Source organism: Meriones unguiculatus, chromosome 17 (genome assembly GCF_030254825.1).
Source record: "Meriones unguiculatus strain TT.TT164.6M chromosome 17, Bangor_MerUng_6.1, whole genome shotgun sequence".
In the NCBI taxonomy this organism is placed as follows: Eukaryota; Metazoa; Chordata; class Mammalia; order Rodentia; family Muridae; genus Meriones; species Meriones unguiculatus.
Window position 1 is genome coordinate 48,277,586 of NC_083364.1, and position 15,286 is coordinate 48,292,871.

The following is a 15,286-nucleotide window of genomic DNA, read 5'->3' on the forward strand; positions in this document are numbered from 1 at the left end:
GGATGGTATGGCTGGGTCCTAAGGTAGAGGTGTTCCTATTTTCTGATCAGATTGAGTCAGAAATAATCTTAACTCTTATTTCATTAAAATTTTATACGCATTTAATCAGTTTTAAAATTATTTCATGGTTTATTTGACCATTGGCTAAAATGGATTTACACTTTTAACTTGTAGAAATAATTCCTTTCAATGATCCCTACTGTTTGGAGCAGTCAGGCTGTCTGAGGCTGGAAATGCTGAGTGCCAAAATGACCATGTACAGAGTACTCTGCACTTACTCTTGCATTTCCCAAGCCTGCATTTCTCTCTTCATTCGTTCTCACAGGGATGTAAATACCCACACAAAATCTGTGTGAGTCAGAATATAAAGTGCTCTCCTACATGTAAAAACAAAACAAAACAAAAACAAAAAACAAAAAAAAAAACTAATAAAGAAAAATACGACCCAGAGTTAGAAAGCATTACATAATTTCTTTCGAAACATTTTCTTAGAATACTGTGATGATTGGTTTGAATCTCAGCTAGCCACAAATTAGAATATACATACAGGTTCCCTTCCTCTAGAGAACACCTACAAATACAAGCAAAAATGCAAAAGTATAAAACTTGACTGGGAGAAGATGGGGGTCCGGGGTGTGCTACTACTAGGATGCAAAGTAAAAAAATTATGAAGAAGAAGAAGAAGAAGAAGAAGAAGAAGAAGAAGAAGAAGAGAAGAAGAAGAAGAAGAAGAAGAAGAAGAAGAAGAAGAAGAAGAAAAGCAAAAACCTTGATCCATAATAATACTGCTAAATAGTTGCAGTGGAATTATTCCTTATTTATACTTCAAAAGATTCATGAATATGTCACCTGAAACCATCTTTACTCTTGCCCCACAGTGACAAAGAACCTATTTTCCCTGTGATTCTTGATTACAATTTTTATGTGCCCAGAACCAAGGACCCAACCCCAAGCTTCAATCACAGCAATCAGAGTTCCTGCATTCAAAGTATGTACAAAATTACCCTATCCAAAAGACTTCCTATTTCCTGAATTCAGAGAAAACACAGTCCATGGGTTCATAGCCAAAAACTCACTCTGCTACAGCGTAAATGACCACAAATAATACAGTTTCTGGAGGTTTCTTTTCATAATTCCTTCTTATTAAAAAAACAAAACAAAACAGTTTTATACTTTTAAAATACCTTTAATATACGCAAAATGGATGCTGTTTATCTGAGCCAATCAAGTCGGGAGTTGTGAATCTACAGCCAATAGGCAGATAGTAGGGGCGGGGCTTGGAGGAAGTAACTGTCAGTGAGGTTGCAGTTGGCTTTGGACTGTTCTGGAGTGAGAGGATGTTCCTGGCCTCTGCTTCTCACATTCTCCTGGACACTCCTGGGCTCTGGATGGTGAGCCCTCCTGTAGTTTCTATTTATAGGAGTTGACCTTTCCCACTGTTACTTGGTTCCGAACCTCCTCTCCTGGAGGATCAAAGAAAGCCGCACCACTTGCCTTTCCAGTTGACTATTCCCTCTAGGCCCTTCTACCTTTCTCATTGCAACCAAAGACTCCCTAAGATCAACGGTCTCGGGGTGAATTTCTGCCATGCTCCTCCTCCATTATATTTTTTTTCATATTTTATTTTTTATTATCATTTATTACAATTTATTCCATTTTTATCCCTTCTGTGTCCCCCTCACTCATCTCTTTCGAATCCTTCTCTCCATCCCTCTTTACTCCCTATGCCCCTCCCCTTTATGGCTCAGATGTAGCCCATAGGCTCAGTCTCCAAGTGGGTACCCTAGTAAAAGGAGCAAGGACTCTCTGACATGAACTGATTGGCCTGCTCTCTGATCACCTCCCCCTGAGTGGGGAGCAGCCTTACCAGGCCCCAGAGGAAGACAATGAAGCCAATCCTGATGAGACCTGATAGACTGGGGTCAAATAGAAGGGGAGAAGGACCTCCATTATACTTTTTATATCAGTTCTTTCAAAACTGCTCACAGCCATGTGGATAATGACTTTACATTGAAAGCAGGTTGGAGGATTGTGAACTAAAGCTGTTCAGTACGAGTGACCAGCACTACTGAGGAGTAATTTCCATGTCCAGGATAAGTGAGTACGAAAGCAGTTTAATGTCTCAGAGTTTACTGAGCAGACATTGGGACATTGGGGGTTGTATGCACTCCCAATCATGTTTTTGAGCTTTATAGTTTGCTCATAGGAGTAGGGACCCACAGCAAACTCTTTTCTGTCTCCATATACCTACAAAAATAGTAATGGAAAAAAAATGCAAGTACAAAGTGAATGAATGTGACTTTCATGTTATGAGAAAGGGAATCTTGGAGTATTGCCTTAGATGCTGGTAAGGGTAATCTACATGCTATTTCTGAGAGGGCAGACATTAATATTGCCATTTGCAAGGAATAACAAACCATTTCATTGGTGAACTAAAGTCTGAAAATATGCAGGAAATTTTTTTTCATAATGAGGTTTGATCCCAGAAATTGATATAAATTGATATAAAGCTGCTTTATTCTGAAGAAGTTTTGAATGCGCTTTAAACCTGGTTGTTCTCATGGTAGCTTTTTTACACATATCTTTCAAATATTAAAGAATTGTACCATTGGTTGCTGGAGATATGGCGCAGTAGCAAATGGCACTGACTACCCTTCCAGATGACCTGAGTTCAAATCCAAGGTCTGACATTCTCACATAGACGTATATGCAGGCAAACACCACTGCACATAAAAATAAAAGTAAATACATTAAAAAAACACTAATATTAGCATTTACAAGCTAATTTAAGATGAAGCATTTTCTTAGGAAATGACTATTTAGTATATTTTAAGTCAAATCATAAAATTTGCAGCTGAAACATCTACCACACCAGAAACACCACATTAAAAAATTGTGTTGAACTTTAATCTCGGGTATCTCTGAAATTCAGAAATAATCAGAATGTGAGTTAAGTTTATAATTTTATGAAACTGGTTTATTAGAACTGAATTTGTAGACGCTAAGGTAAATGATTTTAGAATTGAGACTCTGTGCTCCATTCCGCTTTAAGCTCTAAAAGCACGCAGGAAGGATCACAATTGAACTTGCATAGTTTCCAAGCCTCAGGAGGCACGATGGAGCGATTGCATTCAACTCTTACTGTTGTACCAGGAATCAGGATTTTCTTCTTTTCTGCTTTGCAAATGATTTGTGTTGTTGCTGAGATGAAGCTTCTCTTACTCCAGAGACAGCTGAGTGTTTCCAGGTCAACCTCAAGCCCCTTTTTTCCCTTTTTCCTTTTTTCTGTGAGGCAGGCTCTCATGTAACTCAGTCTGTCACTGAATTTGCTATGTGACTAAGGATGATCTTGAACTTTTAAGATTTTTTAATTTTTATTTTTTCTTCACAATTTATTCATCATAAATTGTGCTCCCAATTGAAGCTCCTTCCCTCTGTTCCCCTAGTCCCACCCTCCATTCCTCTATCCTTTTATCCCCTTCCCCTACTTTACTGAAAGGGGGAGTTCTCCACCACTGCCATCTGCCCATAGCTTGTCAAGTCTCATCAGGACTGCTTGGATCCTCTTCCTCCGTGGCCTGGCAAGGCTACATCACCAGGGACAAAAGACCAACAAGAAGTCAACATGATAGAGGCAACCCCTGCTCCCCTCACTCAGAGATCCACATGGAGACTGAGCTGCCAATCGGCCACATCTGAGCAGGGGGTCTAGGTCCTCTCCATGCATGGTCCTCCATTGGCGCATCAGTCTCTACAGGACCCTCTGGGCTCAGATACTTTAACTTTGTTGGTCTTCTTGTGGGATTCCTGTCCCCTCCATATCCCTCTAATCCTACCCCCTTTGCTCCATAAGACTCCCTGCACTCTGCCCAAAGTTTGGCACTGAGTCTCAGCATCTACTTTGATCCCCTGATGCGTGACTCCTTTCAGAGGACCCTCTGAGTGAGGTAACCCAGAAGCAGAAAGACAGCCATGGTGTATACTCACTAATAAGCTGAAATTAGTTGTATAATATAGGATAGCCATCTACAGACCTAAAGAAGCTAAACACTAAGGAGGACTGTAGAGAGGATGTTTAAATCTCATTCAGACTGGCAAACAGGATAGATACCAGAAGCAATGGAAGAGATCTTGAACTTCTTATACTTGTAGCTCCACGTCCAAGGCATGCATCACCTTGATTTGTTTCTGCTATGTGAGGATTGAAGCCAAGGCTTTGTACATACTAAACTAGACTTGCAGCAACTAAGCCACATATTTAGCCTTATCTCAAGCTCATGATACATTAAGAAAAGTAGATATTCTTTTATGAAAATAAACACACACACACACACACACACACACACACACACACCAGACACCAATTCTAGAATCTTATCTGATCCTTACTTATATTTAGGGCTCAGTGTTCTGGTAACCTGACTAATGTGCTCTCAACTGGATCCCATGGTTCTATTAAACACAAAAGAGTATCAAGATTACAAATGAAATGGCCAGTTGTAGAGTCACACAACTTTCAGAGTAGCAGAGGCAGTCAAATCTCTATGAGTTTGAGACCAGCTAGAGCTACCCTGCCTCAAAAATAAATAAATGAACAACAATAAGTAAATAATAGATGACAAATAGATAAAACAACTAAGTGAGACAGATACAGATACACTCTCACTTAACAAGCTCTTTTAGACTTTTATGTCCAGCACAGTATCATTTACTTAGGCTTGCTCTCACTGTAGATAAGATATATTGAGATGCCCAGTGACAGAACTGCCCATGATTCACCCAGTTTATAGGAAATTTTCATCCCATAGACCTTCCCCAAAATGACTCAAAGTGCAGCTCTTATAGGATGCTCTTGGCAGCATCATTTTACATAGGTGTAGCATTGTTCCACATGGTAAGTGATTACACTCCCTGCTACAAATAGCAAAATAGGCTGACTGAAGATGTATTTCTGATTATAGACTTGTTTGTCACAAAAACCTAATCACAATCAGAACTTGGCTTCAGAAAAAAAAAACGCAGAGAATAGTTACACTGGTTAGAAAATTAAACAGATTTTTAAAACAAGTCAATGGATTTGGAGAAAACAGGCTTTCAAACTATAAAGAGAAGCTGGCCAAACCTCTGCATCCAAGCAGCTTGATCATGGAGTTTGTGTTCTTGTGATCCAATTACTGTAAACATTGTATATATATATATATGCATATATATATATATATAATTCCATATATAATATATATATTATATCTTTGAGGTCAGCCTGTCCTTGTCCTGCCCCACAAGCTATGATTCCTTGAAGGAAGTTAAAACTGTCATACATTGAGAAGAGATAAGTCTCTGAATGGGGCTATTGTTCATTGCCTTAAACTCTTATCAGAGACATGGCCTGCTGGTTGGTGCTATGCTTGAGATTAAAGAAAGTCCTTGCTACTATCATGCTGTCTGGTAAAAATGAACATGAAAGTCTAAATGGTCCTTTATCAATTCAGATTGGTTGATGAGCTGAGAACAAATCTCTCAGTGTTCCATCCCGAGAGATGACTAATCTCTCCAGCCTTTGGTCTCAATGGTGGGGGAAGGGTTCTGTGAAGCATCATTTTAGGTAGTTACCGAAGCTCTGGAAGGGTGATGACTGGGTACCACTCAGGACTGTGAAAGGATATACAGCATTGATGAGTATTTATGATATTCCAGGATTCTGCATTTTACATTTCATATGGAAGTATCACAAGAAGTAGAGGCCTCCCTAATGTTTGCAGACCATGAGTGAGAACTTGAGATAATTAAAGCAGAAATATGTGATTTTCTTGTCTTTTAGCAAATCATTAGGAGACCACCAAAACGAAAATCCCTACTCCGTTTGGTCCCCTCTGAGTTTTGCAGAAAGATATAGAGTGAGAGGCAGAAGGACTGTAATTAAACATGGGTATAGAAGAAAGTGCTGAGAATTTGACTACAACTCAAAGTGTCAAACTAAGTAGTGCATGGCTGGATCTTCTCAAAAGTGTGTTTCTGAGCACTCCCCAGGACCTCCCTGAAATCATCCTGATACTGTCTTTGATTTGTACTATTGGAGGTAAGCTAAGACACCCTCTCTTCATAGTCTATGGATAGGTATTCTAGGTGCTATCATACAGAATTCAGGAAAGTAACAGTAATAGAAAATTAGAATTTTATAAATTCATATTTACTATAATATTTTCAACTGAAAATAAACAATACCCTGCTCCTGGGAATAGATGTCTCCTGTGTCATCACTGTCCTTCATCTCTGTCCGGTTAAAACATTACAGTACAAGTCCTAATGGGTAAGACTTAGCTCTCAGGAACTATTATAAGTAAAGGAAATAGGAGAATCAAAGGTCTATATAGAGGGTTTCAGAAGTTCTATCAAAATGATATACCTACTCTTCCCGTTTATAAAAGGAAAAAAAAAACAACAACAACAAAACAAGAAGACCAAACTGGATATGTGTTTTTCTTCACTTCCCTTGTAGAGAGTATATTAAAAGAATCAGGAAAAAAAATTCCCATTTTACTCATCATACTTTCAGGTGCTGCCCTTTCACAAAAAAGGCAAGCAGCCAGCACAGTTTTGCTGTTGGGAAAATTACAGCTAGTTTTTTCCTGGTTCCAAAGCCAAGAGGTTTGTTCAGTGTCAGATATACCCTTTTCCTGAAAAACTGCATATGAAACAGTGATTTATAATGGCTATAAAAGCTATTGCATAATATAGGATAAACCTACTAAAATCTGTACACCTAAAGAAACTAATCAAGAGGGAGAACTCTGGGTAAAATGCTCAATCCCCATCCAGAATGGCAAAGAGGATGGACATCAGAAGAATGAGAAAACAGGGAACAAGTTAGGAGCATGCCACAGAGGGCCTCTGAAAGGCTCTGCCCTGCAGACTATCAGAGCAGATGCTGAGACTTATGGCCAAACTTTGAGGAGATTTCAGGGAATCTTATGAAAGAAGTGGAAGTTAGTAAGACCCAGAGGGGACAGGAACACCACAAGGAGAGCAACAGATCCAAAAAATCTGGGCACATGGGTCTTCCCTGAGACTGATACTCTAACCAAGTAGCATTCATGGAGATAACCCACGACCCCTGCATAGATGTACCCATGACAGTTCAGTGTCCAAGTGGGTTCCATAGTAATGGGAAGAGGGACTGCCTCTGACATGAACTGATTGGCCTGCTCTTTGATCACCTCCCCCTGAGGGGGGAGCAGCCTTACCAGGCCACAGAAGAAGACAATGCAGCCACTTCTGATGAGACCTAACAGACTAGGATCAGAAGGAAGGAAAAGAAAACCTCTCCTACCAATGGACTTGGGGAGGGGCATGTGTGGAGAAGGAGGAAGAAGGGAGTGACTGGGAGAGGAAGAGGGAGGGAACTACAGGGGGAATACAAAGTAAATAAAGTGTAATTAATAAAAAAAATTAAATTCCTTAAAAAAATAAAAAAGTTACTTTCCAAAAAAAAAAAGCTATTGCAACTGTTTTAATAAACCAAGAATCAATGGTTTCTATCAATACTTATCTAAAGAAATGTAATCCATCATAAGAGTCATTAAGCAGAAAGCTGATAAATTAATGATCACAATGGTTTTTGTATCTTTAACCATCAGAGAGGGTCTTGATCACACACAAACAATAAATTAGTAGTAGATACAATTGTACTTTGTTGGAATTTAGAAGTCATATAACATAATAGCACAAGTCTGTAAATAAGGTATTGCCTATGAGTAACATGTATACTTTTTGCAGCATTTTTGAACATGCATCTGAAAGATTTCCCAATTCCTCTTCCTGTGATACTATTTTTAATTGGATGCTGTTTTGAAATTCTGAGCTTTGCATCTACCCAGGTATGTATAATAAATGAATATCGAAGGGGGAGGGGCAAGATGGCAGTGCCAGGAGGACTCTCATTCTGAGCAGCAGCAGCAGGATTAGCACAGTGACCAGTAATCAGAACTTGCGGCCATAAAACACAGTCATTGTGTTTCCCAGGTGAGAGGATACCCCACGGTGGGGGATTCAATCAGCTTTTAACTCACCCAGCTAAACCGCGGAAGAGATCCTGGTTCCGCCAGATGCTTGGCTGCCGGCCGCCAGCCCTAGCCCCAGCCCAGAGCCACAAGCCAGTGTCTCTGGTCATGGTCCCAGACTGAACCGTGCGCACCACACTATCAGAGACTGGAATTTTCAATCGAGAGATAACCCCAGGGTACAGGAAATGATTGGGACCGGCCTTAGGTCACCCAGACATCCCCTGAAAAAGACTCGGGTTCCACGGGCACCCCAGGACCCAGCCCGGAGCCAGAGCCCGAGACCCAGGCTCCAGCACAAAGCCCTGCCTGCGCGCCTGATTCGCCGCCTGAGATAGAACTGTGGGCACCAGGGCACCAGCAAATGAGTTTCACTGTCCGATGCAAACACACAGGGAGGGAAACGGCTGGTCTGATCTCAGAGCACTCAGCCGACACCCCCAGCCTGAAAAGGTCCCCGGAAAATTACCCAGCTTAGGGAGGCACCCAGGCTCCCAAAGGCCGCAAAGGCAGACACAGGCAGTTTCTGCACACCAGACAGCTGGCGGAGACTGAGCAGTGTGCACCAGGGCAAAAAAGACTGGAGTCTGTGTCTCCAGAGAATCCACAGGGAAGGAAGGAGACTGTACTGACTTAAATCACCCAATCCTTCCCTAGAAAAAGTCTAGCAGTCTAGCAGACCAGTGGGGCCATCACTCAGCTGTGCTCCAGACACAGGCACAAACAGTTGCTACTCGCCTGATGTCCAACTGGGTCACAGCAGCTGATCATTAAATTTACAACAAGAAACCCAGAAACAGGGCAGCTGCCCTCAGGACTTCCCTGGGTGAGAGGAGAACCCTCTCGACTAACAAAGACCACAGTTACCACTCAGGTCTATATCCCTGAGGTGAGCAACTCCTGAAAAAACACCAGCCATCCAGGGACTATACCCAAAAAGCTGAGAAGACATCCTTCAGGAAAAACCAGCTTTCTGCAAAGGGAATTCTCTCCACCACAGGATCCCCAGGAACCACCAGAAAATAACACCAAACACCTAAGAGAGCACAATGGGTAGAGGCCAGCATAAAAGCTCAAGCAACAAAAGACAGAGCAATATGGCATCTCCAGAACCCAGTTACCCAGGGGCAAGTAGCCCTGGACACCCCAGCATAACTGAAATCCAAGAAGATGACCTACAACTATGCTCATGAAGATGATAACAGAGGAAACAAATAAGATACGTAAAGACATAGAGGAAGATAAACTCAAACAGAATATTGCCATCCGTAAAGAAATAGAGGAAGCTGCAGCCAAACAGTTTATGGCCTTTAGAAAGGAAATGCTTAAAGCACTGAATGAAATAAAAGAAAGAGTTGAAGGAACTAAAAGAAAAACAGGAAAGTACAATCAGACAGGTGAAGGAAGTAAACAAAACAACTCAAGACCTGAAGATAGAATTGGAAAAATTAAAGAAAACACAAAAGGAGGAAATAATGGAAAGGAAGAATCTAGGGAAGAAAACAGGAACTACAGAGGTAAGCATAACCAACAGACTACAAGAGATGGAAGAAAGAATCTCAGGTGTAGAAGATACAATGGAAGAAATCGATGTATCTGTCAAAGAAAATGTTAAATCCGAAAAATTCCTGACACAGACCGTCCAAGAAATGCAAGACAATATGAAAAGACAAAACCTAAGAATAATAGGTATAGAGGAAAAAGAAGACTCCCTTCTCCAAGGCCCAGAAAATATTTTCAACAAAATCATTGAAGAAAATTTCCCCAAGCTAAAGAAGAGGCCAATTAGAATACATGAGGCCTACAGAATGCCCAACAAATTTGACCAGAAAAGAAAATCCTCCCGCCACATAATAATCAAAACAGTAAGTATACAGAACAAAGAAAAAATACTAAAAGCTGTAAGGGAAAAAGGCCAAGTAACATATAATGGCAAACCCATTAGAATTACACCTGACTTTTCAACAGAGACTATGAAAGCCAGAAGGGCCTGGACGGATATCATGCAGACCCTAAGAGAACACAGATGTCAGCCCAGGCTACTATACCCCGCAAAACTCTCAGTCCTCATAGATAGAGAAAACAAGATATTCAATGACAAAAACAAATTTCAACAATACCTACAAACAAATCCAGCATTACAGAAGACACTAGAAGGGAAAATACAACCCAGGAAAACTAGCTACATTCAAGAAAACACAGGAAATAAATAACCTCACTTCAGTAAAACAAAAAGCAACCAAGCACACAACCTTATGACCACAGCCAACATCAAAAATCAAGGGATCTAGCAGCCACTGGTCATTAATCTCTCTCAACATCAATGGACTCAACTCTCCAATAAAAAGACACAGATTAACAGAATGGATACATAAACAAAACCCAGCAATCTGTTGCATACAAGAAACAAACCTAAGACACAAAGATAGACATTACCTGAGGGTAAAGGGCTGGAAGACGACTTTCCAAGCAAACAGACCCAAGAAGCAAACAGGAGTAGCCATTCTAATATCTGATAAAATAGACTTTCAACCAAAATTGATCAATACAGATGGGGAAGGACACTTCATACTCATCAAGGGAAAATTCCACCAGGAAGACATCACAATCCTGAACATCTATGCCCCAAATACAAGAGCACCCACATTTGTTAAAGAAACATTAATAAAATTTAAAGCACATATAGATCCCCACACATTAATAGGGGGAGACTTCAACACCCCACTCTCAACAAAGGACAGGTCAACAAAACAGAAATTAAACAAAGAAACAATGTCTCTGACAGAGGTCATGAATCAAATAGACCCAACAGACATTTACAGAACTTTACACCCAAACACAAAAGAATTTACCTTCTTCTCAGCACCTCATGGAACCTTCTCCAAAATAGACCATATAGTGCATCACAAAGCAAGCCTCAACAGATACAAGAAGATTGAAATAATCCCTTGTATCTTGTCTGATAACCATGGAATAAAGTTGGACCTCAACAATAACAGAAATAGCAAAAAGCCGACACACACATGGAAACTGAACAACTTGTTACTAAATGACAGCTGGGTCAGGGAAGAAATAAAGAAAGAAATTAAAGTCTTCCTAGAAATCAATGAAAATGAAGACACAACATACCCAAACTTATGGGACACAATGAAAGCAGTGCTAAGAGGAAAGTTCATAGCACTAAGTGCCTTCAAGAAGAAATTTGAGACAGCTCATTCAAGCACCTTAATGGCTCACTTAAAAACCCTAGAAAAAGAAGAAGCAGACACACCAAGAAGGAGTAGACGGCTGGAAATAATCAAACTCAGGGCTGAAATCAATCAATTGGAAACAAATAAAACAATTCGAAAAATCAATGAAACCAAGAGCTGGTTCTTTGAGAAAATCAACAAGATAGACAAACCCTTAGCCAAGCTAACTAAAAGGCAGAGAGACACCACCCAAATCAACAAAATCAGAAATGAAAAGGGGGATATAACTACAGACACTGAGGAAATCCAAACAATCATTAGGACTTACTTCAAAAGTCTATATGCCACAAAATTTGAAAATCTAAATGAAATGGACAATTTTCTTGATCGATTTGACTTACCAAAGCTGAATCAGGACCAGGTAAATCAACTAAATAGTCCTATATCCCCCAAAGAAATAGAAGCGGTCATCAAGTCTCCCATCCAAAAAAAGCCCAGGACCAGATGGCTTCAGCGCAGAATTCTACCAAACCTTCAAAGAAGAGCTAACACCAATTCTCTTCAAACTATTCCACAAAATAGAAACAGAAGGAACATTACCAAACTCATTCTATGAAGCCACAGTCACCTTGGTACCTAAACCTCACAAAAACTCAACAAAGAAAGAGAATTTCAGGCCAATCTCCCTTATGAACATTGATGCAAAAATACTTAATAAAATACTTGCAAACCGAATCCAAGAACACATTAAAGATATTATCCACTATGACCAAGTAGGCTTCATCCCAGGTATGCAGGGGTGGTTCAATATACGGAAATCCATCAATGTGATCCACCATATAAACAAACTGAAAGAAAAAAAACCACATGATAATCTCCCTAGATGCTGAAAAAGCATTTGACAAAATCCAACATCCATTCATGTCTAAAGTATTGGCGAGATCAGGGATACAAGGCACATATCTAAACATAGTAAAGGCGATATACAGCAAGCCTATAGCCAACATCAAACTGAATGGAGAGAAACTTAAAGCAATCCCACTAAAATCAGGGACAAGACAAGGCTGCCCACTCTCTCCATATCTCTTCAACATAGTGTTGGAAGTCCTTGCTAGAGAAATAAGACAGTTGAAGGAGATCAAGGGGATACAAATTGGAAAGGAAGAAGTCAAATTATCACTATTTGCAGATGATATGGTAGTATATGTGAGTGACCCCAAAAACTCTACCAGGGAACTCCTACAGCTGATAAACACCTTCAGCAAAGTGGCCGGATACAAAATTAACTCAAAAAAATCAGTAGCCCTCCTGTATACAAAAGACAAAAGGGCTGAGAAAGAAATTAGGGAAACAACACCCTTCACAATAGCCACAAATGACATAAGGTACCTCGGAGTAACCCTAACCAAGGAAGTCAAAGACTTGTATGAAAAAAATTTCAAGTCTCTGAATAAAGAATTAGAAGAAGATATGAGAAGATGGAAAGATCTCCCATGCTCATGGCTTGGCAAGATTAACATAGTAAAAATGGCCCTCTTACCAAAAGCAATCTACAGATTCAATGCAATGCCCATCAAATTACCAACACAATTCTTTACAGACCTGGAAAGAAAAATTCTCAACTTCATATGGAATAACAAGAAACCCAGAATTGCTAAAACAATCCTCTACAATAAAAGATCTTCTGGAGGTATCTCCATCCCTGATCTTAAGTTGTACTATAGAGCAACAGTTTTAAAAACTGCATGGTACTGGCATAGAAACAGAATGGTGGATCAATGGAACCGAACAGAGGACCCAGAAATAAACCCACACACTTATGGACACCTGATCTTTGACAAAGATGCCAAAACCATTCAGTGGAAAAAAGATAGCATCTTCAACAAATGGTGCTGGTCCAACTGGATGTCTACATGTAGAAAAATGAAAATAGATCCATACTTATCACCCTGCACAAAACTGAAGTCCTAGTGGATCAAAGACCTCAACATAAAACCAGACACATTAAATCGGCTTGAAAAAAAAGTGGGAAATACTCTAGAACTCATTGGTACAGGAGAAAACTTCCTGAACAGAACACCAACAGCACAGGCTCTAAGAGCAACATTCAATAAATGGGACCTCATGAAACTGAAAAGCTTCTTCAAAGCAAAGGACACCGTCATCAAAACAAAGCGACCGCCTACAGATTGGGAAAGAATCTTCACCAACCCTTTATCTGACAGAGGACTCATATCCAGTATATATGAAGAACTAAAGAAGCTGAAAAGCAGCAAACCAAGTAATCCACTTAAAAAATGGGGAACAGAGCTAAACAGAATTCTCTGTAGAGGAATATCGAATGGCAGAGAAGCACTTAAAAAGAAATGCTCAACCTCACTAGCCATTAGGGAAATGCAAATCAAAACAACCCTGAGATTTCACCTTACACCCATGAGAATGGCCAAGATCAAAAACTCAAGTGACAACACATGCTGGAGAGGTTATGGAGATAGGGGAACCCTTCTCCACTGCTGGTGGGAATGTAAACTTGTACAACCACTCTGGAAGTCAATCTGGAGCTTTCTCAGACAACTAGGAATAGTGCTTCCCCAAGATCCAGCCATACCACTCCTAGGCATATATCCAAAAGAGGCTCAAGTACACAAAAAGGACATTTACTCAACCATGTTTGTAGCAGCTTTATTTGTAATAGCCAGAATCTGGAAACAACCCAGATGCCCCTCAACTGAAGAATGGATGCAGAAATTGTGGTACATCTACACAATGGAATATTACTCAGCAATGAAAAATAAGGAAATCATGAAATTTGCAGGTAAATGGTGGGATCTGGAAAGGATCATCCTGAGTGAGTTGTCCCAAAAGCAAAAAGACACACATGGTATATACTCACTCATATAGACATACAAAATAGGACAAACCCACTAAAACCTGTGCATCTAAAGAAACTAAGCAAGAGAAAGGACCCTAACTAAAATGTCCAATCCCCATCCGGAAAGGCAAAGAGGATGGACATCAGAAGAAGAAGAAAACAGGAAACAACCTAGGAACCTACCACAGAGGGCCTCTGAAAGCCTCTGCCCTACAGACTATCAAAGCAGATGCTGAGCCTGATGGGCAACTGTTGGGCAGAGTGAATGGAATTTTAGGTAAGAACTGGGAAATAGTAAGAGCTGGAGAGGACAGGGTCTCCACAAGGAGAGCAACAGAACAAGAAAATTTGAACACAGACAACTTCCCAGAGACTCATACTCCAACCAAGGACTATTCATAGAGATAACCCAGAACCCCTGCACAGATGTAGCCCAGGGCAGTTCAGAGTCCAATTGGGTTACATAATAATGTGAAGAGGGACTGCCTCTGACATAATCTGATTGGCCTGCTCTTTGATCACGTTCCCCTGGGGGGGAGCAGCCTTACCAGGCCATAGTAGAGGACAATAAAGCCACTTTTGATGTGAACTGACAGACTAAGATCAGAAAGGAGAGGAGAACCTCCCCTATCTGTGGACTTGGGGAGTGGCATGCATGCAGAGGGAGGAGGTAGGGTGGGATCAGGATGGGAGGAGGGAGGGGCTTATGGGGGGATGCAGAATGAATAAAGTGTAATTGATGAAAAATTAAAAAAAGAGGAAAAAATGAATATCAATATTTTATTTAAGAATTGCATAAATGCAAAGAAAGCTAAAGAAAATTTGAAAAAAGACGCATCTCCTTCAACTCAAACAAGCAATGAATGCTTGTGATGTAGAAAAGTAACAACACTGAAGGATCAAGGCCCACAGTCTGAAAACACATCAGTAGCTGGAAGGGAGTATGTTTATAGCTATTGAGGATAGAGTAGAATTCAAAAGACAAGAACTTGATTGGGGAAACTTGCAGTTGCTAGCAAAGGATTCTGGTAGTAAGATAATTCTGATAGGCCCAATAGTGTTGCCTCGGTTTAAAATGTTTTATAAATTTTCCATAAACATGCTAGTCTCTAAGTGTGTAGAGGACAAGACAAAGTGAGAAAGATAAACTGAGCCTATTCCTTGAA

The 15,286-nt window shown here is 40.3% G+C and overlaps 1 protein-coding gene across 1 annotated transcript in view; it reads left to right on the plus strand.

The window, feature by feature from the left end:
* Nucleotides 1-5,922: 5,922 nt before the first annotated feature.
* Nucleotides 5,923-15,286, plus strand: part of Slc9c1 (solute carrier family 9 member C1) — a 74,412-nt gene continuing 65,048 nt past the window's right edge. The window contains exons 1-2 of the mRNA XM_060370988.1: nucleotides 5,923-6,076; nucleotides 7,774-7,874. Coding sequence (XP_060226971.1) covers nucleotides 5,923-6,076; nucleotides 7,774-7,874 — 255 coding nt within the window. The remainder of the gene's footprint in view (nucleotides 6,077-7,773; nucleotides 7,875-15,286) is intronic.